The sequence below is a fragment of the Musa acuminata genome, chromosome BXJ1-7, assembly GCF_036884655.1.
Source record: "Musa acuminata AAA Group cultivar baxijiao chromosome BXJ1-7, Cavendish_Baxijiao_AAA, whole genome shotgun sequence".
In the NCBI taxonomy this organism is placed as follows: domain Eukaryota; kingdom Viridiplantae; phylum Streptophyta; class Magnoliopsida; order Zingiberales; family Musaceae; genus Musa; species Musa acuminata.
This window is the reverse complement of record NC_088333.1, coordinates 9,196,493-9,217,234: the sequence shown is the minus strand read 5'-3', so window position 1 is coordinate 9,217,234 and position 20,742 is coordinate 9,196,493. Positions and strand designations below refer to the sequence as shown.

The 20,742-nt window shown below is 39.8% G+C and overlaps 6 protein-coding genes across 7 annotated transcripts; 2 read left to right on the top strand and 4 right to left on the bottom strand.

The window, feature by feature from the left end:
* The first annotated feature begins 2,771 nt into the window (after nucleotides 1-2,771).
* On the top strand, nucleotides 2,772-5,787 carry LOC103991462 (small ribosomal subunit protein uS19). Of its 2 annotated transcripts, XM_009410937.3 has the most exons (4): nucleotides 2,772-2,886; nucleotides 3,000-3,145; nucleotides 3,238-3,295; nucleotides 5,371-5,787. In XM_009410937.3, the coding sequence occupies exons 1-4, from the start codon at nucleotides 2,884-2,886 to the stop codon at nucleotides 5,617-5,619; spliced, it is 456 nt and encodes a 151-aa protein (XP_009409212.1). In that variant the 5' UTR covers nucleotides 2,772-2,883; the 3' UTR covers nucleotides 5,620-5,787. The 2 variants fall into 2 exon arrangements, with proteins under 2 accessions (XP_009409212.1, XP_065047827.1); XM_065191755.1 differs by lacking the exon at nucleotides 2,772-2,886 and having other exon boundaries at nucleotides 2,994-3,145.
* Nucleotides 5,788-6,399: 612 nt separating this feature from the next.
* On the bottom strand, nucleotides 6,400-11,523 carry LOC135678678 (uncharacterized). The gene is made up of 6 exons (XM_065191754.1): nucleotides 10,959-11,523; nucleotides 9,777-9,942; nucleotides 9,385-9,561; nucleotides 9,213-9,296; nucleotides 8,005-8,086; nucleotides 6,400-6,992 (listed from the first exon to the last, which is right to left on the bottom strand). The coding sequence occupies exons 1-6, from the start codon at nucleotides 11,357-11,359 to the stop codon at nucleotides 6,556-6,558; spliced, it is 1,347 nt and encodes a 448-aa protein (XP_065047826.1). The 5' UTR covers nucleotides 11,360-11,523; the 3' UTR covers nucleotides 6,400-6,555.
* A 404-nt stretch (nucleotides 11,524-11,927) lies between these two features.
* On the bottom strand, nucleotides 11,928-12,666 carry LOC135679915 (dirigent protein 4-like). Its single transcript, XM_065193896.1, has one exon. It carries the CDS (start codon nucleotides 12,593-12,595, stop codon nucleotides 12,053-12,055), a length of 543 nt encoding a protein of 180 aa, XP_065049968.1. The 5' UTR covers nucleotides 12,596-12,666; the 3' UTR covers nucleotides 11,928-12,052.
* A 1,189-nt stretch (nucleotides 12,667-13,855) lies between these two features.
* On the bottom strand, nucleotides 13,856-14,233 carry LOC135680130 (dirigent protein 4-like). The gene has a single exon (XM_065194117.1). The coding sequence runs from the start codon at nucleotides 14,231-14,233 to the stop codon at nucleotides 13,856-13,858; it is 378 nt and encodes a 125-aa protein (XP_065050189.1).
* Nucleotides 14,234-15,881: 1,648 nt separating this feature from the next.
* LOC103991458 (transcription factor bHLH162-like) lies at nucleotides 15,882-17,493 on the top strand. Its single transcript, XM_009410932.3, has 3 exons — nucleotides 15,882-16,251; nucleotides 16,679-16,996; nucleotides 17,165-17,493. Exons 1-3 carry the CDS (start codon nucleotides 16,114-16,116, stop codon nucleotides 17,231-17,233), a joined length of 525 nt encoding a protein of 174 aa, XP_009409207.2. The 5' UTR covers nucleotides 15,882-16,113; the 3' UTR covers nucleotides 17,234-17,493.
* Nucleotides 17,494-17,607: 114 nt separating this feature from the next.
* LOC135678677 (alpha-1,3-arabinosyltransferase XAT3-like) lies at nucleotides 17,608-20,403 on the bottom strand. The gene is made up of 6 exons (XM_065191753.1): nucleotides 20,095-20,403; nucleotides 19,971-20,006; nucleotides 19,796-19,888; nucleotides 19,499-19,591; nucleotides 19,213-19,374; nucleotides 17,608-19,137 (listed from the first exon to the last, which is right to left on the bottom strand). Exons 1-6 carry the CDS (start codon nucleotides 20,237-20,239, stop codon nucleotides 17,966-17,968), a joined length of 1,701 nt encoding a protein of 566 aa, XP_065047825.1. The 5' UTR covers nucleotides 20,240-20,403; the 3' UTR covers nucleotides 17,608-17,965.
* Nucleotides 20,404-20,742: the final 339 nt, after the last annotated feature.

The following is a 20,742-nucleotide window of genomic DNA, read 5'->3' as shown; positions in this document are numbered from 1 at the left end:
GAGACCTTATTTTTTTCCTCACGAATCAAAGCATGAACTCTTCTCTTCTTTAAAGTATCAAAGGGAATGAATGACAATTGTTGTGCATCGTCTTATTTTTATTCTTATATATACTATCTATATGGAGGTGGCAATAAAAACTTTTAGGTTGTTAGGAAGGTTTGTCGAGGTTATTGCCCTCTTGGAGCTAAGAGTTCATATACTGAAATTGGTATTGCATAAAGGTTTGAGCAAGGTCTCAATAGCATATGGCAAACTAGCATTTAAAAAATATATGCTCAATTCAATCTGAGTCAAGTTAACAAAAATACCATAGCAGGATAACAGTGGTGAACATTTGAACTAAATATAACAGTGGTGAACAATGAAAAAAAATAATGAGGTTTCGAGTAGCTGTCTAGCCATCTTATTATTCTAAGTCAAAATATCATATATCGTAAAAAATTATAAATTTTTTTTTTTTATGAATAAGGGACATTTTAATCAGTCGATCATTGATGTGACTTGTAACTTTGGGCGACGATGGGCATAATCACATGATTGAGTTTACTCAGCTAAGGTGCAAGCTTAGGGCCCTTCTTCTAATGTCAATATGATAAGATTACTCACGTAATTTTATCCTTTTTTTTAGAGCATATGAGCTCCAAAAGACACTTTCGAGGGTAAAAGAGATATAACAGACTTATAAGGCCTTGGTTCTCATATTCCTCGATCAATGTGGGACTAAATGGCTTTATCAGTGCTCCCTCTAGTAGGGGAGCCAATGGCTCATAGTCAAGGTGCACGACTCAAGAACGAGTCTGCTCAACTGAGGTGCAGGTCTTGGGCCCTCCTTCTAGTGCCAATTTGATAAGGGACCATTTCTCGATTTGTGTGTATCATCCTTGCGTAGGGGCCATGCTAATCTCACATACTCCGAAATGATAAAATTGTGCGGGTATGCCCATCGCCCAAAACGGATAATTTCTCACGAGCCTACGGGCCGCACCAATGGCCAGTGGACCAAATGATTCATTATCAGATTGGCGCTAGAAGGAAGGCCCGATGCTTGCACCTCAACTGAGCAAACTCTACGGGAGGGAGCACTGATAACGTCATTTAGTCCCATATTAGTTGACGAGTATGGGAACCAAGGGCTCATAAGTTCACCGGGTCTCCCTTACAGGTATTTTTTTTGAAGCTGACATGCTCAAAAAGAATATAACTATAACTTGGATAGTTAAGTACATATATTGTTTTTAGATGGAAGAGGAGTTTATGATGAAGAGATTCCAAAGTGAGAAGTTTCGTATTTGATAGAAAAGATTTTAACCAAGTTATAGTTACTTAGTTGAGGATGCCAAGGAAAACTTTGATAAGAGACAAGTCATGGGAAACCCGAGGAGTAAACTGATAATAAGCCTTGTTCTTCTACTAGAGCTTGTGTCTTCTTCAAGAGAAGCCCTTAAAAATGGTTATATGTAGGACAAGCAGAATGGTGTTGTGAGATATTCCAATATCTAATTTGTTTTTGACTAATAACTGTTAATTTTAAGGTTGCGTTTCATAAAATCTATATTTAAACGGAAGAATCAACTAATGACATGATATATTATTGTTGAGAATGACATTTAGATGCTTTACACGACTATTATCAAAAGGAATATACAATTATGAGGACAAATAATTTTTTTAAATATCTCATTATATTTTTTAATTTGCATAGTTGATTGAAAAGTTTATATCAACGAGAATGACATTTTGATGATTAAAATAATCCTTTTTCCTTTTAGAAAAAAACAAGATACATCTATTCCATGATACATTAAGTAGGTCATCCACAAAACACAATAACATCTCACACAAGGCATGAGACCATCTTCTCTTCTCTCTACATGTATCATGAAAGCTAAGGGAGAACTAAATTTTGAATTGCTAACAATGGATCAATTATTCTTCTAGTAGACTCATAGTAATATTAGAGTTGGGGAAGGTTAAGATCATAACTATTTCTAGACTATCTTGTTACTACAAGCTTCTAACTCTTCAATAAAACACTCATAGGTTTCACTTTAACTAAATTATGACAAATTTACATTTTAAGATATTGATGATCTATCAAATGATATGAGTTCATTCGTTAAAATACCAAAAAGTTCTTCTTATCTTAAATCAATCTATCTTAAGATATTCAGGTTGGTTGATAAATCTAATATTTGAATTCATGTTTGAGTTATTATCATTTTATATAATTAATGTATCTTATAATTTAAAAATAATAATAATAATCACATTATCTTCCTACTATTCTTTTTCTTCATTTTTTCTGAAGTTATTGCTAAAAAAATATTAATAATTGAACATTTTCCCCCAAAAGAAAATTGATTGACTATTTTTACATAGGTGATAAGTAAAAGCCAACAGAAAGCAGGGAAATACTGATAATTTAGAGAACATTAACTTCCATAATCACATCATTTTCTGTAAATTCAATGGATGAATTACATCTCGATGATCCTAAATCAAATCAAAATCATGAACAGTAATATCTGATATATCAAATTGATTCACCATATACAATTGAATAGGATAAGGATTCGAAAAGAGATTTTTTATTGGATCAAAATTGTCATGAATAAATACCATTTAAGGTATTTGAATACGAATTTAATACTAATTGTCGTATTTATAAAGCCATCGTGGCTTCGTGATGGTTACATAATGTACACATTCCCATGTCTATGCGTCCGTAATGGCCGGTAGAGGCGTCGACCGCATAAGTAGACCTATGCGTCAGAAGGCGCAAACCCTACTCTATAAATCACTACCATCGGTTACCGTCATCGCCGCCGCCGCTGCTGCTGCTGCTGCTGCTGCTGCTGCGAAGAATAACCTCCCGCGACGATGGTGAGCTCCGCCTTCTCTTCCGACGATACGCTAATAGATCTCATGGCGAGCGTGTTCCTCTTTTCTGATCTCTGCTTCTTCTCCCTCGTCTGAGTCCTTGGATCTGGATGCAGGCGGACGTCGAGACGGAAGTGGCCGCGGGACAGCCGAAGAAGAGGACGTTTCGGAAGTTCAGCTACCGAGGCGTCGACCTCGATCAACTCCTCGACATGTCGCTCGACGAGCTCGTCAAGCTCTTCGATGCTCGTGCTCGCCGAAGGCAATACCTCTCTTTTTCTGCATGTTCGATTTCCCGTCCTTGATGTTTCCGAGAGAGCCATCGTCTTAATGGATTTTGTGGATTGTTTGTAGGTTTCAGCGCGGTCTGAAGCGGAAGCCGATGGCATTGATCAAGAAGCTTCGCAAAGCGGTAAGACCATGCTTGAAGTGTTATCTTTACCTTCGTAACCTTTTATATCATTAACATTTTTCTTATTGATATTTTGCGGATTGTTCTTTTCCATGCATGTGATAGGATTGTGAAATTGGAAGGTAGACATCTTGTGTCCTCCATCTTGTCTATGAATCCATTGATATAGTGGTTCAATGCATTTGAAACTGCAAAGCATCATCCTTGATGGACACAAGGAAGTTGTTTGGTGTTATTTTTATTGGCTAGATTTATGTGAGATTGCTATAAAAAGGGGGACTACTGTTACAAATACAGGAAAAACAAAGAAGGTATATGTTCTCATGATGGTTGGTAGCCCCAACAAAGGGCATTGACACGGACAAGAACATCAAGGATTGTAATAGTGAGAAATAAGATGACCATTGTAGTTGAGTATTTCTTAAAGTTCATCATACAGGATCGATAGTTTTGGGCAATGATGTCCATTTGCAATGGAATAGTGGACATTCTCATGCATTCCGTATGATTCTTAGCAATAGGAATAGGAAAACTGTTTCGATAAACGGAATGGTTTGGATTTCTGGATTCGGGTTCTCTGGTCAATTTCTATGCCCAGAAGTTGCATCATTTGCCATCAATCATATTAACTTTCAGTAAACCTATAAGATTTTTTTGAATTGGTCAGATTAATTGTCAATTTATTTTTCTAAAGATTATAATGTCTTATATTCTCCAAGATAGCTATATGCGACTGAGGCTCTCTATAAACCTGAAAGTTGGCTTGCGTAGAGCATCTATCTTTGGATTGAGAATACTTGCTGCATAAGCAATATGATTTAGATATCAGAAATAACATCGATACGATACCAATGAAGACATCAAACTGATGAATGTTGTGAAGGCAAATGATTGTCTTATGATGCTTCACTTATTCTGACAGCTTAAGAAGTTCCCATGATGTACATTAGTTAGAACCTAGGCCTGCAGTTCATTAGAAAGCTTTTAGTTAACTGCATGGAATGCGATCGTGCAGGCCGAGAAGCTATGATTTTGATATATTGTTAGTGTCTTTAGCTTCATAGGAGTTTCAAATTCTATTAATTGTAATTACCGAAAAACTAGCTTTACAAGGAAAACATGGAAGATTGCATCCTGTTTCTATTTTATGAGATTAAATGTAATACAAAGATTTGGTGTGTTGTATACCAATTATAAATAAAAAACCAAGATATAGATGAATGCAAAAGGAAACTTCACAATGCAAAAAGTTCTAATGCAATATTAGGTATTTCTAGACTAAAACCACTTGGTAATTTCCTGGATCTTGTTTGTATTTATCATTAAAAGAACTGTAAAGCAGGTCTTTTAGAGGTTTTGATTTATCGAAACCAGCCTTTGAGTGTACCATGATGTGTGTTGGCATACTGTGAGTTCATACTGGATCCACACTGGTTCAGTTTTGGATCAATATGGATCTGGTACACAAAATTGAAACCTTGATCAAATGGTTAGTTTTATATCATTTCTTTTTAACAAAAGATAATGTATGAACTTGCTAGTTATATACATGATAAATCTTTGGCATATATTATTTGCTAATGATATTGATTTAATTGATGATAATTTAATTATGATTAATTTGATATTTGAATTTTGGAGACAAACCTTAGAAATTAAATGACTTGAATTAAGTATGACTAAGATCGAATATATTAAATGTGACTTTAGCAATAATAAGACAGGGTTCGAATGTTGAGTTAAGATAGGTGAACAATAAATACCTGCAAGCACATATGAGATCAGCAAAGACATCAGTGGTTTTCATCCAATATCCTTCAGATTAAAAAGAAAAAAATTAATTTAGTTGTTAGGTCAGCCATATTTTATGAATTGGAATGCTGAATCATGTTTGCATTGATGGTGGTATACATCAAAATCATCTTTCATCCGTGTTGAATTGCTGATGTCCATGTGCATGCATCTAATGTTGCAATTAGGTTAGTTTTGTAGACTCAGAATTGTGAGGTTAGTATTTGCAAGAACTACCTACTTTTTGTGGCTGGTTCTTATTTTCTTGTAGCAACAATGTGCAGAAAAAGGATGCTCCTCCTGGTGAGAAACCTGAACCAGTCAGGACTCACCTCCGCAACATGATCATAGTGCCAGAGATGATAGGCAGCATTATTGGGGTGTACAATGGCAAGACTTTTAATCAAGTTGAGATCAAACCTGAAATGATAGGTCATTATCTGGCTGAGTTCTCCATCAGCTACAAGCCTGTCAAGCATGGCAGGCCCGGCATTGGTGCCACTCATTCTTCAAGATTCATTCCTCTTAAATGAGTTACTCTTGTTACCTTTAATTCGGACAGTTGCAATTTTTTTCTCCTGTTCATCGAACCTTGACATGGCTGCTTGTTTTAACGACAGTATCAACTGCTGCTCTACAAGTTTTTGGTGAATGTAGCTTCCGTTTTTGACTGAATCAATTTTACTTATCAGTTCTAATCATGCTCTGTTGTCACTTTCTAAAGTTTATTCTAGGCCACTGTCCTTTATTAGCCAGGGAAGAGCATATGATTATTGACTTGGTACACCATTACTTCTGCCTGGTATCTCTCTTGCACGGGGTGAAGAGAGTTACCAATAGGGAGGGATTAGTATTTCTCCCCATCTTCTCTTTAACGTATCATTAAACGAATAAAGATGTCACTATTGTAGGCATCACTCTTTTCTTATTGTTCCTCTCTATCTGTAGATTAGTATGGAAATTATATGTCTAGTAACAGTCTACGTTATTCTCCTAGTAACATTATATCTTCTCATTATCTTAAGAAGCTTAGAATTAATGTGATTAATTCTTTCAGCTATTCGTAGTTGGTGATGACGACTTTGACAGTGATCGTTAAAATAATAATGACAACAAAGTTCTCGTTGTCAAATTTGGTAGTTAAGATTGCCAATCAAGTATTAAAATTTGGAGCATAAAACCTGGACAATTTGTTTAAAAATTTGTTATTCTCCTGCCCAGCAGTCCCACACTACAAATTCTAATCACGGCAATTGCAATGGTGCTTATGGGCTACTTGTAGATATACTGCAATCACGTAATACTACGAGAAATAGAGCAATCTTATGGTGTGATAAAGTTGCAAAACCAGAGAAACGTCGTTTAGCCTATGATAATAAGCGCGGCTTTGCCCACAGTTCCAGCATTCAGACCAAGAAACAGGCCTCTCTCTCCCCCTCCCCCATGTCAACAACAAGTTAAAAGAGAAGTCACTTCCTCGCAAGCCTCCTTGCGGCGCTGAATGCCAGAGCTTTTCCGATCAGACCAGTTTGAAGCCCGCAGACAACAGCAACTCCACCAATGACAACCCATTTCCAATCGATACCTTGATGATGTTCCTTACCAGCATCGTCGTTACAAGCTATCTCCGAAGGCCTGGAGGATGTCTCTGTGCCTTCGACAGTGATTGTTCCGTCCGTCGGGAGCTTTGTGGTGACTCGCGCCATAAGAGCACTCCTCGACGGAGACATCTCAGTTTTCCTCGTCACTTGATATGTTCGCATACCAGACTGCAACTTCTTGACTGCTCCCCACATCCCATGTCGAACTCCGACCTTAGCTACATCTTTGGGAATGCCCATGTCCTCGTAGTGGATCAGAGTTACCTCACATGCTGATAACTGACCGTCTTGTTTGCGTGATTCCACTGTTCATGTGAAATAAAAGCAAAAAGAAAGAAGAAAAAAAGTTATCGATAATATTGTAACACTTGATAGTAAATATAAGAGAACACAAGTACCAAGTGAGGTTCATCTATTTTATTCGAATTTGCATGATATTGATGCTATGATTATGAAATATATATACTTCAAAATATTTTATCATGTTTGTGTCGGATATCAATACTCGGGAGAAAGCGAAAATTTAATTCATCATAGGTTGAAATAGATTCTTTAAATTCTTTGCATGAAAATTCCATCAAATGTCAACTTATCACGAGAAAGATAAAAATCTACTCTATTTTATATTAGATATCGTTAAACAAAGAAATCATTACAACTCTAACAATTGTCTTTTAACGATAGGACTAAAAAAACTAACATCAATCGATCAATTCCTCTTATGGATATCTATTATAAAATATCAACCAAAAGTATAGAATGATGATTTATGTCTCAAAATGTCATCGCAAAACTTTCTCATATTTCACAGCCCTAAGATGTACCCTATAATAAAGCCTATGTGGACCTTTGTATCATAGAGATGAAATGTTGCTGTAATATTTGGAAGTTTAGGAAATCTAAGAAAAATACTTATTCATGAATAATCATTTTACATGTGTTAAAAAGAATCATTTTCGATAATTATACACATGTTAAAAGGAGATCGATACAAATTACAATTAAAAAAGATAATTAATATTAGTGGTGCTAGAACTAGATGGAGACCCAAAAAGACTTTACTAGAAATAATAAGTAAAGATTTAAATTCTCTTAAATTAACTAAAATATTATTTCATAAAAAAAGTTTAATAATAACAAGAGATCCATATGGTCAATATCAAATAGTCAAGACATTGTCGCCTTGATGTTATTGTTGTTGTTGTTGTTGTAGATATTGCGCTATATAGAATTCATAGCATTAAGGTAAGAGATGATGATAATTTAAGTTATACAGAAATTTCAACAATAAATTAATAAGATAAGAAAACAAGTTACCAGCCCTGATGCACCAACTTGAGAAATACAATTCCACACGCCTTGGCTTTACACTTTTGGGTAAAGATGAGTACGGAACTCCCTGCAGATAAAATGTTGTGAAACCATCAGCACCACTTTGAGTATGCAGAAAATGTCTAAATAATTGGACCACAACTATATATTTTTTGTCTATTATTTCAGTTTGGAAATGATAATCTATCTCCAATAGAAAATACATAAATCGTGCCAAAGAATTACCACAACTATACAAACATGCATGATTAAAAAGACAATGTTACAAATGGGTCAGAGTGGCTGCAGTTCTAAGCATAATATTATATACAGTGGCAAGGAGGCATGCTCATAACAGGCCAGCATATGATTTACTTCAGCATCAACCACTATATAGTTGCATGCTTGATAATCTGACTGATGCCAAACGGGAGCCACAATGGCATAGATACATGTACAGTGCTTAACCAAACAGCATCATGTGCCGGTCGGATAGTCTTTACCAGTTAAACAACAAGATCAATTCAGAGAGGGACCATAGCTAAAAGAAACTAAGAAAATCAGGCATTTAGGAAAGAAAACACTAACTGAACCATAACCAATCAAATTTGTTTGTAGAACCACTTTCAAGTTCAGTATTGCCTGTAAGACCTGTTTAGTTCACCTTCCCAAGTAATTTTTACCTCTTTAATTTAAATTTCAAATAGCCTTGCACAGCTTAACCTTACTAGGAAGGAAGAAAGAAGGTCCATCTAGTATGCAGTAAGTCAAAATCTATGAAATAGTGATTTGTACACTTGTCCCAGATGGTAATAACATAATATTTGATGCAGCTGGCAGAAGATATTTGCAGCACAGGTATCATCCTGTCCTTGGGCAACCAGTGTCTTTAGGAAACAAAAAAGGAAATGCAGCATATGATAATTTACAATAACAACGGCAAGTTACATGGAATAGATGCCTCTTAAGTCGTATAACATAGAAAATATCTAATAATTTCCCCATAGCTTAAACAAGCTTGATTCATCGTAGCAAAGAGTAACGACATGCTCCCTTTTGGTTTGTACTTAAAAACAAGCTCCATGATTATAACATTGGCTAGGTGGAAAGAACTAAAGAGAGGATAAGGCATTTTCTGTGTTTTGATGAACAAATATAATATGAAAGAAAGATATCTGCACGAATGTAATATGAAAGAAAATGACATACAGTACCTTTGTCACACAGTAATACGCCTTTCCAGATTCCCATATTCTCCGACCAATTATATATTCCCGATCACTGCAGAAAAATGGGAACTGTAAACAACAAACATGCGCCTATGTTATTTATGTTTAGCCAATAATAAAATATAAAATATAATTATAATAGAGCTCATCCCAAAACCTTTTTTATCCACTGAACAATCATGGTTCCACTCTCAGCAAACTCCTCCAATATTTTAAAGTGTGCAAGCATGGGATCCCATTTTAGCCGGAAGTTATCATCCCAAAAGAATTCTCTAACCAATTCAGGAGAAGCATCCTCAAAGACAGTTCTGCTGCGATAAATGATGGGGCCCATCTGAAGAAGTTGAAAGGCTGTTAGAACCCTCAATTACTTTTAAAGTCATTTTTTGAATGTGTAATTCCTGGCAGTTAGAACAAGTGAAACATGAGGTACACAATGCAAAAGTAAATCTAAAAAACGAACAATTCCGAAATGTTAATGCAGTAGATAGTCCGTTAAATCTTGATCCAACTTAAGAACAAACAGTTTGTAAGAATGATATGAATTACCTCAGGTTCATGATGCCATGCTTGATAGATCATGTTTGATGTGGTGCGTTCCATTAGATTTTGCCAGACTGTATCTCCAACTTTACCATCTAGAAGATGCAATAGATGCTTTAGATCTTTCTCAGTCACAATTTCATGTTCACTCATAGATAGTCCAATGTTCGAACTGCAGAAAATTGAGAATATTATGTGTTACATTTTCATTTAGAGGATTTAAAGTTTGAACAGTTGACCTTAGAGTCTTGCAAAGCAGCATATTTGTAAAAAGAAAAGAAAATATTAAATAAAGAGGATCTCTGTGAAAACTAGTTGCATAAACTTTATTAAAGACTAGTTGCAAATGATACTGAGGAATCAGTATTGCATGCTGATAATGTCTTCTAATATTTGAGAAAAGTAATTCGATAAGTTGATTTGTAAAATCATCAAATCACCATAAAGTTTCCTCCAAATATCCAAGATTATATTATTTTACTGAAGAGATCAAAATCATGGATTAGCTAGATGATGGATTAGAGGAAAACTTTAATATACAAGAATTTCTTGTTAAACAGTATAATCACGTTAATGGAACTTCTATACAACTAACAAATTTTCTCATGAATCTGTAGGCGTGTCGTATTAAGAAGCACCACTGCTGTTGATTTTAAATTAATTAACAAATAAGGCATGCCAGAATCAATTACAACTGTGCAATTCATAGAATAAGTTCAACCACTCTGTCCTGAATCTAAAATTCATTCGCAATGCCAGAGAAGAGACATTACTCTTAGAAACTAGTATCTAGTATTTATAATCCTCATAAGATCAGAAGAACAATGTATAGCTAATAATCCTGCAATTTTCCGTCAGATATTCAAAGACTCAAATGCAGAAAGAAAGTTAGAGGCATCATGTTTAATTAAAAATAAATCAGCAAAAAGGGGAAAAGATAAACTATGCCTTAATAGTTACGAAGTTATGTTTTTCTTTGGTTTTCTCTTCTTCCTTCGAGCTAAGTTAATCCACATAAAAGATGCCTAAGTGTAAATAAGGTCATACAGATATTTCCTAGGATTAATTTGAGAGTTGTACATTATGCACACAAAATTAATGTTGCTTCATTATTACGTAATACAATGCATACAGTTGTTAAGCAATGACTACCCATAAGACCAAAAGAAAGGAGGAACCGGATGCTACCTAGACCTGACGCCATCCCCTTCATCCACCGGAAAAATCTGCGAAGCCGCCGTCTTCGCCACCGAAGAATCCTCCTCGACGTCTTGGGACCTCCCAGCCTTCCCCTTAAAGATCGAGGACGAGCACAGCTTGTGGCACACGGAGAAGACCGAGAGGGCTGTGAAGGCAAACCAGAGGCGGCGAGCGCCCAGGCCCGGGGGTGCCGTCCACAGGAACCGGAGCTTGCTCCTAAGGCCCAAGAAGAGCAGCCCCGTCCAGCGCGGGCGCCACGACCAGCCGATGACCAACCCGATCATCACTGCCACCCAGATAGGCACCGCACAGAGGAGGATGTCGATCAGGGTTTCCGCCACCGCCGGCTTCTTCATCAAATCCACGAAATCGGTGTACAAATACCCCATCTTCTCGTTCTCTTTTCCGATTTCGCTTCTCCTCTCGACCGAATCAAATACCAAACCGAACGAACAAGCAAAAGGAAACGGTAAAAGACGACGAGACGGAACGGCCACCGACCGATCTACATGGATGCCGGTGTCGCGAAGAGGGGGGAGCCAGAGCGACGAAATATTCCATCAGTGGGTGGTGGTCGAATATATACGGCCATGATGCACGAATCATAAAGCGGCATGGAGGGCCGTCGGGAGCTGCGCTGTTGAGTTCCTGTTCGTGTTCGATGACAGTTCGTCGACGTGTCAAGGAACTGCCAGCGCGGCTACGGAAGAGGCCGGTCATTGGACGGACGCCGAAAGCACGCATGGAAGGGTTCGCATACGGTCGCCGACACATACCGATTATTATAACGACTGGGCTGGGTCCCATTGGTGACAACGACTAGGACGGTGGGTAGCCGTCCGTTGGGTATGGGATGCGGACAACAACTTTGGCACTTTCGCGATTCCGAAAAGAGAAATAAGTAAACAATTCAATTTGGTGCGAAGCGAAGGAGAAAAATATCATTTAGATGTACGGATTTATTCCCATCGCAAAAATACATAAATAGCAAACAAAAAATTATTATTTATGAAGTCTGAAGAAGGAACAGTAAGTGCATGGCGGCAACAGAAGGAACAGTAAGCCATTCATGGATGGTGGATTCACTCGTAGTGGAACAACGTCACGTTGTACTCGACCACGGCGTCGCCGGTGGCGGCGTCGATAGAGTGAGTGTGGAGTTTAGCGATGCCCTGAGCCATCCGGAACGCCCCCCTGCCGCCGACCACGGAGAGCTCCCTGTCCGTGTCCATCACCGGGTTCCTCGAGAACAAGCTGAAGGAGCTGCCGTTGTATGGCCCCGTGGTGAAGCCGTAGTCGGCCGCTAACACCAGCATCGGCGAGTCCTGCCCCGAAATTATGTAGTAGCCCTGCGCGCTCCCGAGGACTTTGGAGTCCGCCTCGGGGCCCTCCGTGAGAGGGTCGTCAATGACAAACATGGTCCCGAACAACTTCTCCTTGACGAGGCTGCTGAGGTTTTTGGGAGCCGCGACTCGGACGGAGGTCGGCTTGTCGCCGCTAAGAATGTCGTGGAAGAAGAAGTGGAGGTTTGTGACCTTCTGCTTCATCCCAAAGGATTGGCATTGGATAGCCAACAAGGCCACGGCGACGGCGAAGACGAGAAGACGCCCGTCGGATCTCGCCATTTGGTCTCTCGGATGATGGCTTGTGTGGTGCCTCTCTTGCTGTTTAATAGATACACCGCTCTTGATCGTTGATGATAACGTTATAAATGGTATCGATTTCCCTTACCAATTCTACCCCACCCGATATAGTATCGTTTTAATTTCCGGAGAATCTCGAATTAGTCAATATTGTCTCCTATATATTGTCAAAGATTTGGAAAATCTTGATTTGTTTCCTTATATTAATGTGATTAATGCCTGCGGAAATCGGGACAATAATTGAATTAATGTCTCATCGTATGCTTTCTTAGGATACTAATTCGTATAACTTCTTATATAGTTTATATTTTATTTATAAGAATAAAATAGAAATTATCTTTGGGAGAGATGGCTCCTTTATCTAACAAAATCATATACACCCATATTAAGAATTTTAAGATTATAGAGGGTATTTATAATATTTAAGATTTTAACCCTCTTTCATTGATCGCTTCTCTAAGGACGAAAGCTTGTAGACACAAGCTATTATTTTTGTCCTCTTTCCTGCTACTCGGAAGTCTCTGCCCTGTGCCACATGTGACTCTTAAAGTGCTGCGATGATTGATGGCACTTATCGTACAAAATGAGTCACTTTTACTTTAACTTAATTAAGGAAAGGTTATTTTGGCTGAGCAAAAAAATATCGATCAGATAAGTCATACATACATGTCATGGTTGATTTTTTTTTTTATATTTATATTATTTTTTTAATGAAAATTAGAATTAAATTAAAAAACCAATGTAGAAGAAACAAGGCGTGGCTGATAGCACCTGAGAATCTCTATCGTGAGTTCACCTGTAATGGAACTCCACCACGTCATCGCCTGAGGTGTCATTGATGGATTTGATTCGGGGTTTGGTGATGCCTTCAGCCAGCCGAAACATCTCCTATTGTTGACCACTATGAGCTCTTGTCTATTGTTGCGCTGACAATTCATAAGTTTAGCTTATAGTGAACTTTAACAGCTCGTAGTCTATTCCTTTTTCAAATCAAACCCTAGATACTATTTTCAATCATCTAAATAGTATTATCATCTTAAGTTAGATTAGATCTATAATAAATTTTTATTATAATTACTTGAAAAGAATTTGGATATTATGTCCAGTAACTTAATTTTTGTATCTCATTCAAAAAAAAATTATTAGATTTATATATTTAAAATTCTTATAGTTAATTATTTCTTGTTTTATTTGTTCATATATAAAAATTTATTTATGTTTATATCCTGTCAACCGTGTCGATCACCGGCTTCCTCGAGAACACGCTGAAGGAGCGAAGCCGACGTCCGTCGCAAAAACCAGCAACGGCGCGTCCTGCCCCGACGAGATGTAGAAGCCCTGCGCGCTCCCAACGGCCGTGGAGTCCGCCTCGGGGCCCTCCGTGAGAGGGTCATCGATGGCGTAGACGGTCCCGAACGACGGCTCCTTGACCAGGCTGCTGAGGTTTTTGGGAGCGGCGACGTGGACGACGGTCGGGATGTCGCCGCCAGCGATGTAGTGGAAGAAGAAGTGGAGGTTTGTGACCTGCTGCTTCATCTCAAAGGAACGGCATCGGCATTGGAGAGCCAACGAGGCCACAGCAGCGGCAAACCCAAGAAGATGCACTTCCGTTCTCGCCATGAGATCTCTCTCGTTAATGGCTTCTGTGCTCTATTTTATATTCAGACAGCCTCCTTTAATTTGCATCCAATTAAGGTTCTAATTTCCAGAAAATACTTGGAAAAATCTTGAAATAGTCAAGGATTAGGGAAATCTTGATTTATTTCGATGCATTTTGATTAATGTCGGAAGAAAAAGGAAGTGGAGTGTCGATATTGTCTCATTTCTATCCATCAGGAGAACAACTGATGGAGTCCAAAACCCAAAACAACATCAAATAGAGTATATTATATGATTATGCATCATGAAATAGAGGGTTGAAACGTGCAACATATTATTTTGTTGGGTCCGGCCCTTGGACTAGATGATTTGGACAGTAAACCCAAATCTAATTTATTAGAAAAAATAAAAAAAAGGTAAGAGACGGGGGGAGCGAATAAGGCATGCGTGCAGACGTGAGAAAGAAACAAATAGAGGAAAAGTTCAAGTTTTTGGGAGTTTTGTTAGATGATCGAGTGGTTAAACTTTGTTGGTTTTTGTTCAAATTTTATGTGAAGAATCTTAACGGTATCAATCTACAGTTTATCGTACTTTCTTGCTAGATCTATTTTGTGAGATATAATTTTTTTTTATGAAATCTATATTTAATGATGATGTACGATAATATTAAGTAAATATATTTATTCTCGATGTTATTATGATTCTTTAATTATTCTGGAAAAGATTTATTGTAAATCTGTTATCATTATTGATGATAGTGGAAGTTTGAGGTGAACTATGGTCCTATGATTTTTTTCGCATTGAGTTTTTCACGTGAAAATTCAGTATCTCACTTTGTGATTGATTTATTGTTCTACTATTTATATTAAATTTATATTTGATAATAAATTAATATTTTAATGAAAATTTTATTTTGATACACAAAAGAAAAAAAGAATTATTTTACTATAACCGTTTTCCCAACATATTTGACCGTTAGCCTCGAATGACTCGTTCCTTTTTTTATTTTTTTTTCGCTGAATCAAAATGTATTGCAAAGTCAAACGATTAAAGAAATTGTGCATCAGTGATTCACGTAACACGAGCCATCACATTTGATTGAAACCACAGCTTATTTATGTAGAAGCAGACAACAAAGGAAGTGGCTCCGTGGAATCCTGAAAGCCTTACTTGCATGGGGAGTTCGGTTGCCGGCCGATGAGCCACGTACTCTTTGTCTTCTCCCCCGTCATGCTGACTGTTGTTGCATCATCCCTAAAGGCAGAGGAAAACGATGGAATTGGGTCAGCCAATATGAGATAAATGCGAAGGGACATGAAATTAAGTGTCAGATGGCTACTGGCGTTGATGATTTGGTGCAGTTGTGAATGCGTGGTTCGGCGTAGGCAAAAGACACGACGGCAAACGAGAACTTGTGGCCGATACGTCTGCTTTCCGATTAGGCCTTCGAGTCCACATCGAAAAACCAGTAAGCTGAAGTGACAACACAAGCAGCGTCGGCTGCCCCCCAGCCACTCGATTCCGAACATTGCGGGGTGTCATCTGCGTGGTAGCGCCGTTAAGATGGGTGTTTGGGCCATTTGGGGTTGCAGGTCTCAGTGTCAATCATTTTATCGTCCTCAATTTGCCACCTTAAGGTCAATTTCTCACTCTCTCTATCGCGTGGACGTCACCGTTGTCTGGTCGTCCTGCCATTACCGCGAGCGGCCCACGGTTTTATTTCCTCCTTCCCAGAGTGTGGAGGGGAACAGCCGATGGTTGCTGATCGAGCAAATTTAGGACGCGACTCTTCTGCGAGCTCGCTCTATATTTGCCAGGCGTCGTCATGCGGCAGCCGCAGCGGTACGTGCAAGGACCTTGAGAGAGTGTTGAATACAACACACATATAAGAGGAAGAGAAGATGAAGATGCGCAGAGGTGGCAGAGCCGATTCCAGAATGGAGAGGAAGACGGTGGAGAAGTATAGGAGAATGCACATGAAGAGCTTGTGTCTCCAGCTCTCCTCGATCATCCCAAAAGAACACAGGACCACTTCAAAGGTAGAGTAACCATCTTCTTTGAGCTGCTCTCGGACTGTTCCTTTTCTGCAGCACTCGATGCTTTCCCTGGATTTGGCCTATGATATGAGAGCGCCTTTCTTTCTTCTTCTTTCTTTCTTGCTCTTTCCTCTGTTCTTTTATAGGATTCCACAGGTAGATGAGATCTTGTGGTTATTGGCCTCTAAATTGTTCATGTCTACAAACTTTTCAAGGATAAGAACTCCTAAATTAATTGAAAATAATTGAATCCAGTGAGGAAAGCATAAAGATGAACAATTTAGAGTATTCTTAAATTAATCGTAATGTTTTGCTAGAAAGAACTCAAAATCACCTTCATTTTTGGAGGGGATGAATAGCACTGTGAAGTTGTTTCTCTTTTAAGAACGTCCTCAGTAAACCTCTATCCTAACCTATCTCTATGTTATAGAACGGACTGACACAGAATGATAGCCTGGATCAAGCCACATCTTACATCAAGAAACTCGAGGAAAGGATTGAAAACTTGAAGCAGAGAAGGCTCACTTGGGCCATGACGGAAACAAATGGTGTGACAGTAGGATTTCAACTGCCAATTCTCGAAGTAAGGCACCGGGACATGGACTTGGAGATTCTTCTGATAAGTAGGGTGAGTAAGAGATTCATGTTCCATGAAGTGATCAATGTTCTTGAGGAAGAGGGTGCAGACGTTGTTAATGCTAGCTTCTCAACTGTGGGCGACAAGATCTTCCACACAATACATTCAAAGGTAATCATAACCCTTCTTTTCTTTCCTTGCTTTTTAGTAGCTAGCAAATTCTGTGGATGGCTCAAACTAATTAAGACAGCCCATACTCCATAATCTAACAATCGAAAGGTTTCACTTGGTATCGAACTCGGGGATGTGAAGATGACTACAAGTCGGTGTCTTCTGCAGGCTTTTAGCTCCAGAATTGGCTTGGAGGCATCGAGAGTGTCCGAGAGATTGAAGGATTTGGTTCAGTAAGCATCTCATGGATTTGGTGGAGCATCATTGTCTATTGGCAGATGTGGAGAAAATACACACCGGAGAGAACTCTTGTGTTGCTTGATGCTGGAGGTGGTGGTGCTTGAAATTGAGGTAAAGAGGACTATGTAAATTGGTCCATGGAAGAACAGGGAGGAGCTTCTGGCGGTTGACACTTCCAGCTTTGAGCTTAGAGTAACAAAAACTGGATGTATCTCTTATATGGATTCGAATCCGAAACATATCAGCGATGAGATGAATGAGGATGCTGTCAAAAATTAAACTTTGTGAATCAACCACTATTTTCTCCCATAGAATTGATCTGATTATTTAAATTATGGATGATCACATCATCGAAGTGAAAACAGAAATCATTCGGGGAAGAATGAGATGTAGCCAACTCAAACTTTAATTAACTTACTCTCCTGCACACAGACTATAGATGCACGCTCTTATTCTAACCTCTATATATATCATCAGAGATTTGATTGCAGAAGAATTGGGCAGTAGAAATCATCTTCATGGTCGAGTACGTTAAACTGATCTGAGACACCAATTCAGGCGAGGTGCACGCATTAGAAATCATCTTCTTCTGTTCTCGACCTTCACCAGAGGTAGGACAAAACCGACTGAAGAAAGAACTGGCTGGAGGAAGAAGAAGCTCTCCACTCTGCTAATGGGGAGTAGATGAACATGACTGACGTAAAGAACTTGAAGATGAGCAAATGGCTGCTACTGGATTAGATGCTCGAGTGCTTTCCATAGAACATCTCTGAACTTGTTGACATCCAGCTTCACATTCTGGTTATCCATGAACGTAGACCTCAGCACCTGAAACCCGCGACTGTGGAAGGACATGGGGTCCGTGAACACAGGGTGGTCTCTTGGAAATTGCTCCGTCAGGCTGCTCTCATCGATGGTGATACTGTACTGCACATAGTGGAGCCCCATTTCCATGGCAGGGTTCCCGTAATCCAGCATCGCCTTCCCTTCCAACCCACCCCATGGAACGATCTGTATTAGGGTGGCACTAAGCGGCAGGAAGACCATTTGGGTGAGACCGGAGCCATGCACGCCCATCATCACGTCGCAGGAGTTCACGATCCCTGCCATCCGAGCTATGTCAGATCCTGGATCCGCTTCTTCGACGACCACCTCGTAACCCAACCCCTCTGCCATTTCAACTATCTCATTGATGTTCGTGAATGCTCGTGACTGCTTCCTCGCAATGATCAACAGCTTCGGCTTCCTGACGGAAAGATCTTCGATGTTAACCAGTGTTTCTCTCGCCAACGAGAAGGCGCTCCTCGTGAGCTTAGTGAAGTCGAGCATGGTGTAGCCATTGGGAGCTCTCGCAGGGTCGATGTGGAACTCATTGTGAGCTCGAAGACCTACCTTCACCTGCTTGAAGCAGTGTACTTCTTTGTCCTTGTCGAAGTCGATCGCCGGATACTTGGACAGCTTCTGGAGCACGGGAAGGTACTTGGTGATCCACCAGTTCTTGAAGTCGGTCACCACGAACTGAACCTCTCCGTCGAATGGACGAGCGGTCAGGAAGAGGGGAACGAGCAGGTCGCTGAAGTCATGGAAGAGGCTACCGGCATATCCGCCAGTGGAGAACACGATGGCCGGAGCATCGTGGTTGACGGTGCATAGAGGGGCCTCACTGCCTGCTTCGACCGCGAGTTCTCTGACACCTTTAAAGCAAGCCTCGTCCCCCTTGCGAGGATAAGGATGAATCTGCCACAGTTCTTTCTGCTCTGTTTTCGATGCTTCCACGAATATGATAGATGAGGAGTTCCCCGGAATCCTAACATCACCATACATTTCGCAGACATCTGTTCGTCGGTCTGAATCATCACATAATGGCTTCCTCTCAGGAGTTTGAATCTGCTCGCCTCCATCTTCGTACGGTGAAAAAGAATCAGCAACTCACTGGAACCAAGAGCAGAATAAATAGAGGGATCCAATCGACTTACCTGAGTGCTCAAGAACAACCGTGCCATCTCCCTGAGTGCGATCATTAATGGTGTAGTTCGAAATGGTTGGCAGTGCGAGTCTATCATGCGTCTCTTGTTGATTCGAGCTAGGATCATCTGAAGTTATACTCATGCCATTCTCCTCTGTCTCGGTTTTGGTCTCTGTAACATAAGAGTGGAAGGTTACATGCATCGAATGTTTTCATCTGATCCAGTAGATTGTCGGCAGATTTAGATCCAGTTGCTTGAGATTACTACAGTCGACATTAATAAATCATGCTCATACCTTGTAGTTTGTGGATGTTCGTCTCTTCATTCGGAGTTGAATCAACAACAATCACATTCTTTTCTCCTCCCTCTGCTTTCTCCTTGTTGCTTTCTGCAACACGAGGAACACTGTCAGCTTCCACTTTATATAGAACCAATTGCCTTTTCTCAGCTAAGCACACAGAATTGACTAAATCCAAGCTAAAAAAACTACTTTCCATCGATAAAAAGATTCTCCTTTTTTCTCTTTCATGGAAGATCAAGTCGATAAGCTTCAATTCTACGAACAAACAGAAGGAATGAGTAGATAGATTACCTAATACCTGAGAACTTTGTGCATCTTCCTTTCCTACAGGAGCTGAGTGACTCCCCTGTATCCCACGGTCATCGCCATTCACCGCATCGTGATCTGAAGAAAGGCCTAGTCAGAGCTAAAAAGAGCGTTCGCAAGAAACATGCAGCAATCGATGGATGCAAGATCTGAGACCTACCCGACTGCGGAGGAAGCAACGATGGGCCGAGACCGACTGCGACGGCAGATAAAACATAGATGAAGTGCTCAAAAACAAGGATTTGGGAACGGGACATAAACAAAGGCGAAGAGTGGTGGCTTACTGTTGGAAAGAAAGAGTGTCTGAGGCTTAGACACCACCAAGAAGGTCATGGTGACCACAAGGCATCCGACGATGAGAAGCACGAATCTGAATCTTCGCGACTGGTTGGCGTTCCGAACCGACCTCGGTTTGGAACCCATCGGCATCAACTCTGTTCCCAGGCAAGATGAGCAGGCTTCTCTTACGACGAAGAAGAGCGGTGGTTGCCAGCCTAGACTGCAGCAGCACCTTCTCTTCTTCGGTTGAGTTGAGGCTCTCCGGCAGAGGGAAGAGTTCGGTCGTTGCCTTCGACCAACTTCGGGACACCGATTTGGACTCCCTTCTCAATTACTTTTGTTGGGCGAATTCTCTATAAAAAAAAATACGGAAATTATTATTATTATTTTTTTGCCGTCAGTCAGGAATTATTTTTTAATTTAGAAAAAGGAGGAGAAAATATTGCGAGATGAGTTCGAAAGTCGGCATTTATTTGTACGAACGGTGCGTGCGGAGGACCACATACATTATTGCGTAATTGAATAGCCCACGCCCTCGCTTTCTGCTTCCGCGTCGTTATCAGCCCTCTGCACGAATGGGACCCGCAGCCTCGTGAAGTGGGCCAGTGTAGGTGTAACATGTACACGGTAACAAGTCTGTTGAGGAGAAGACA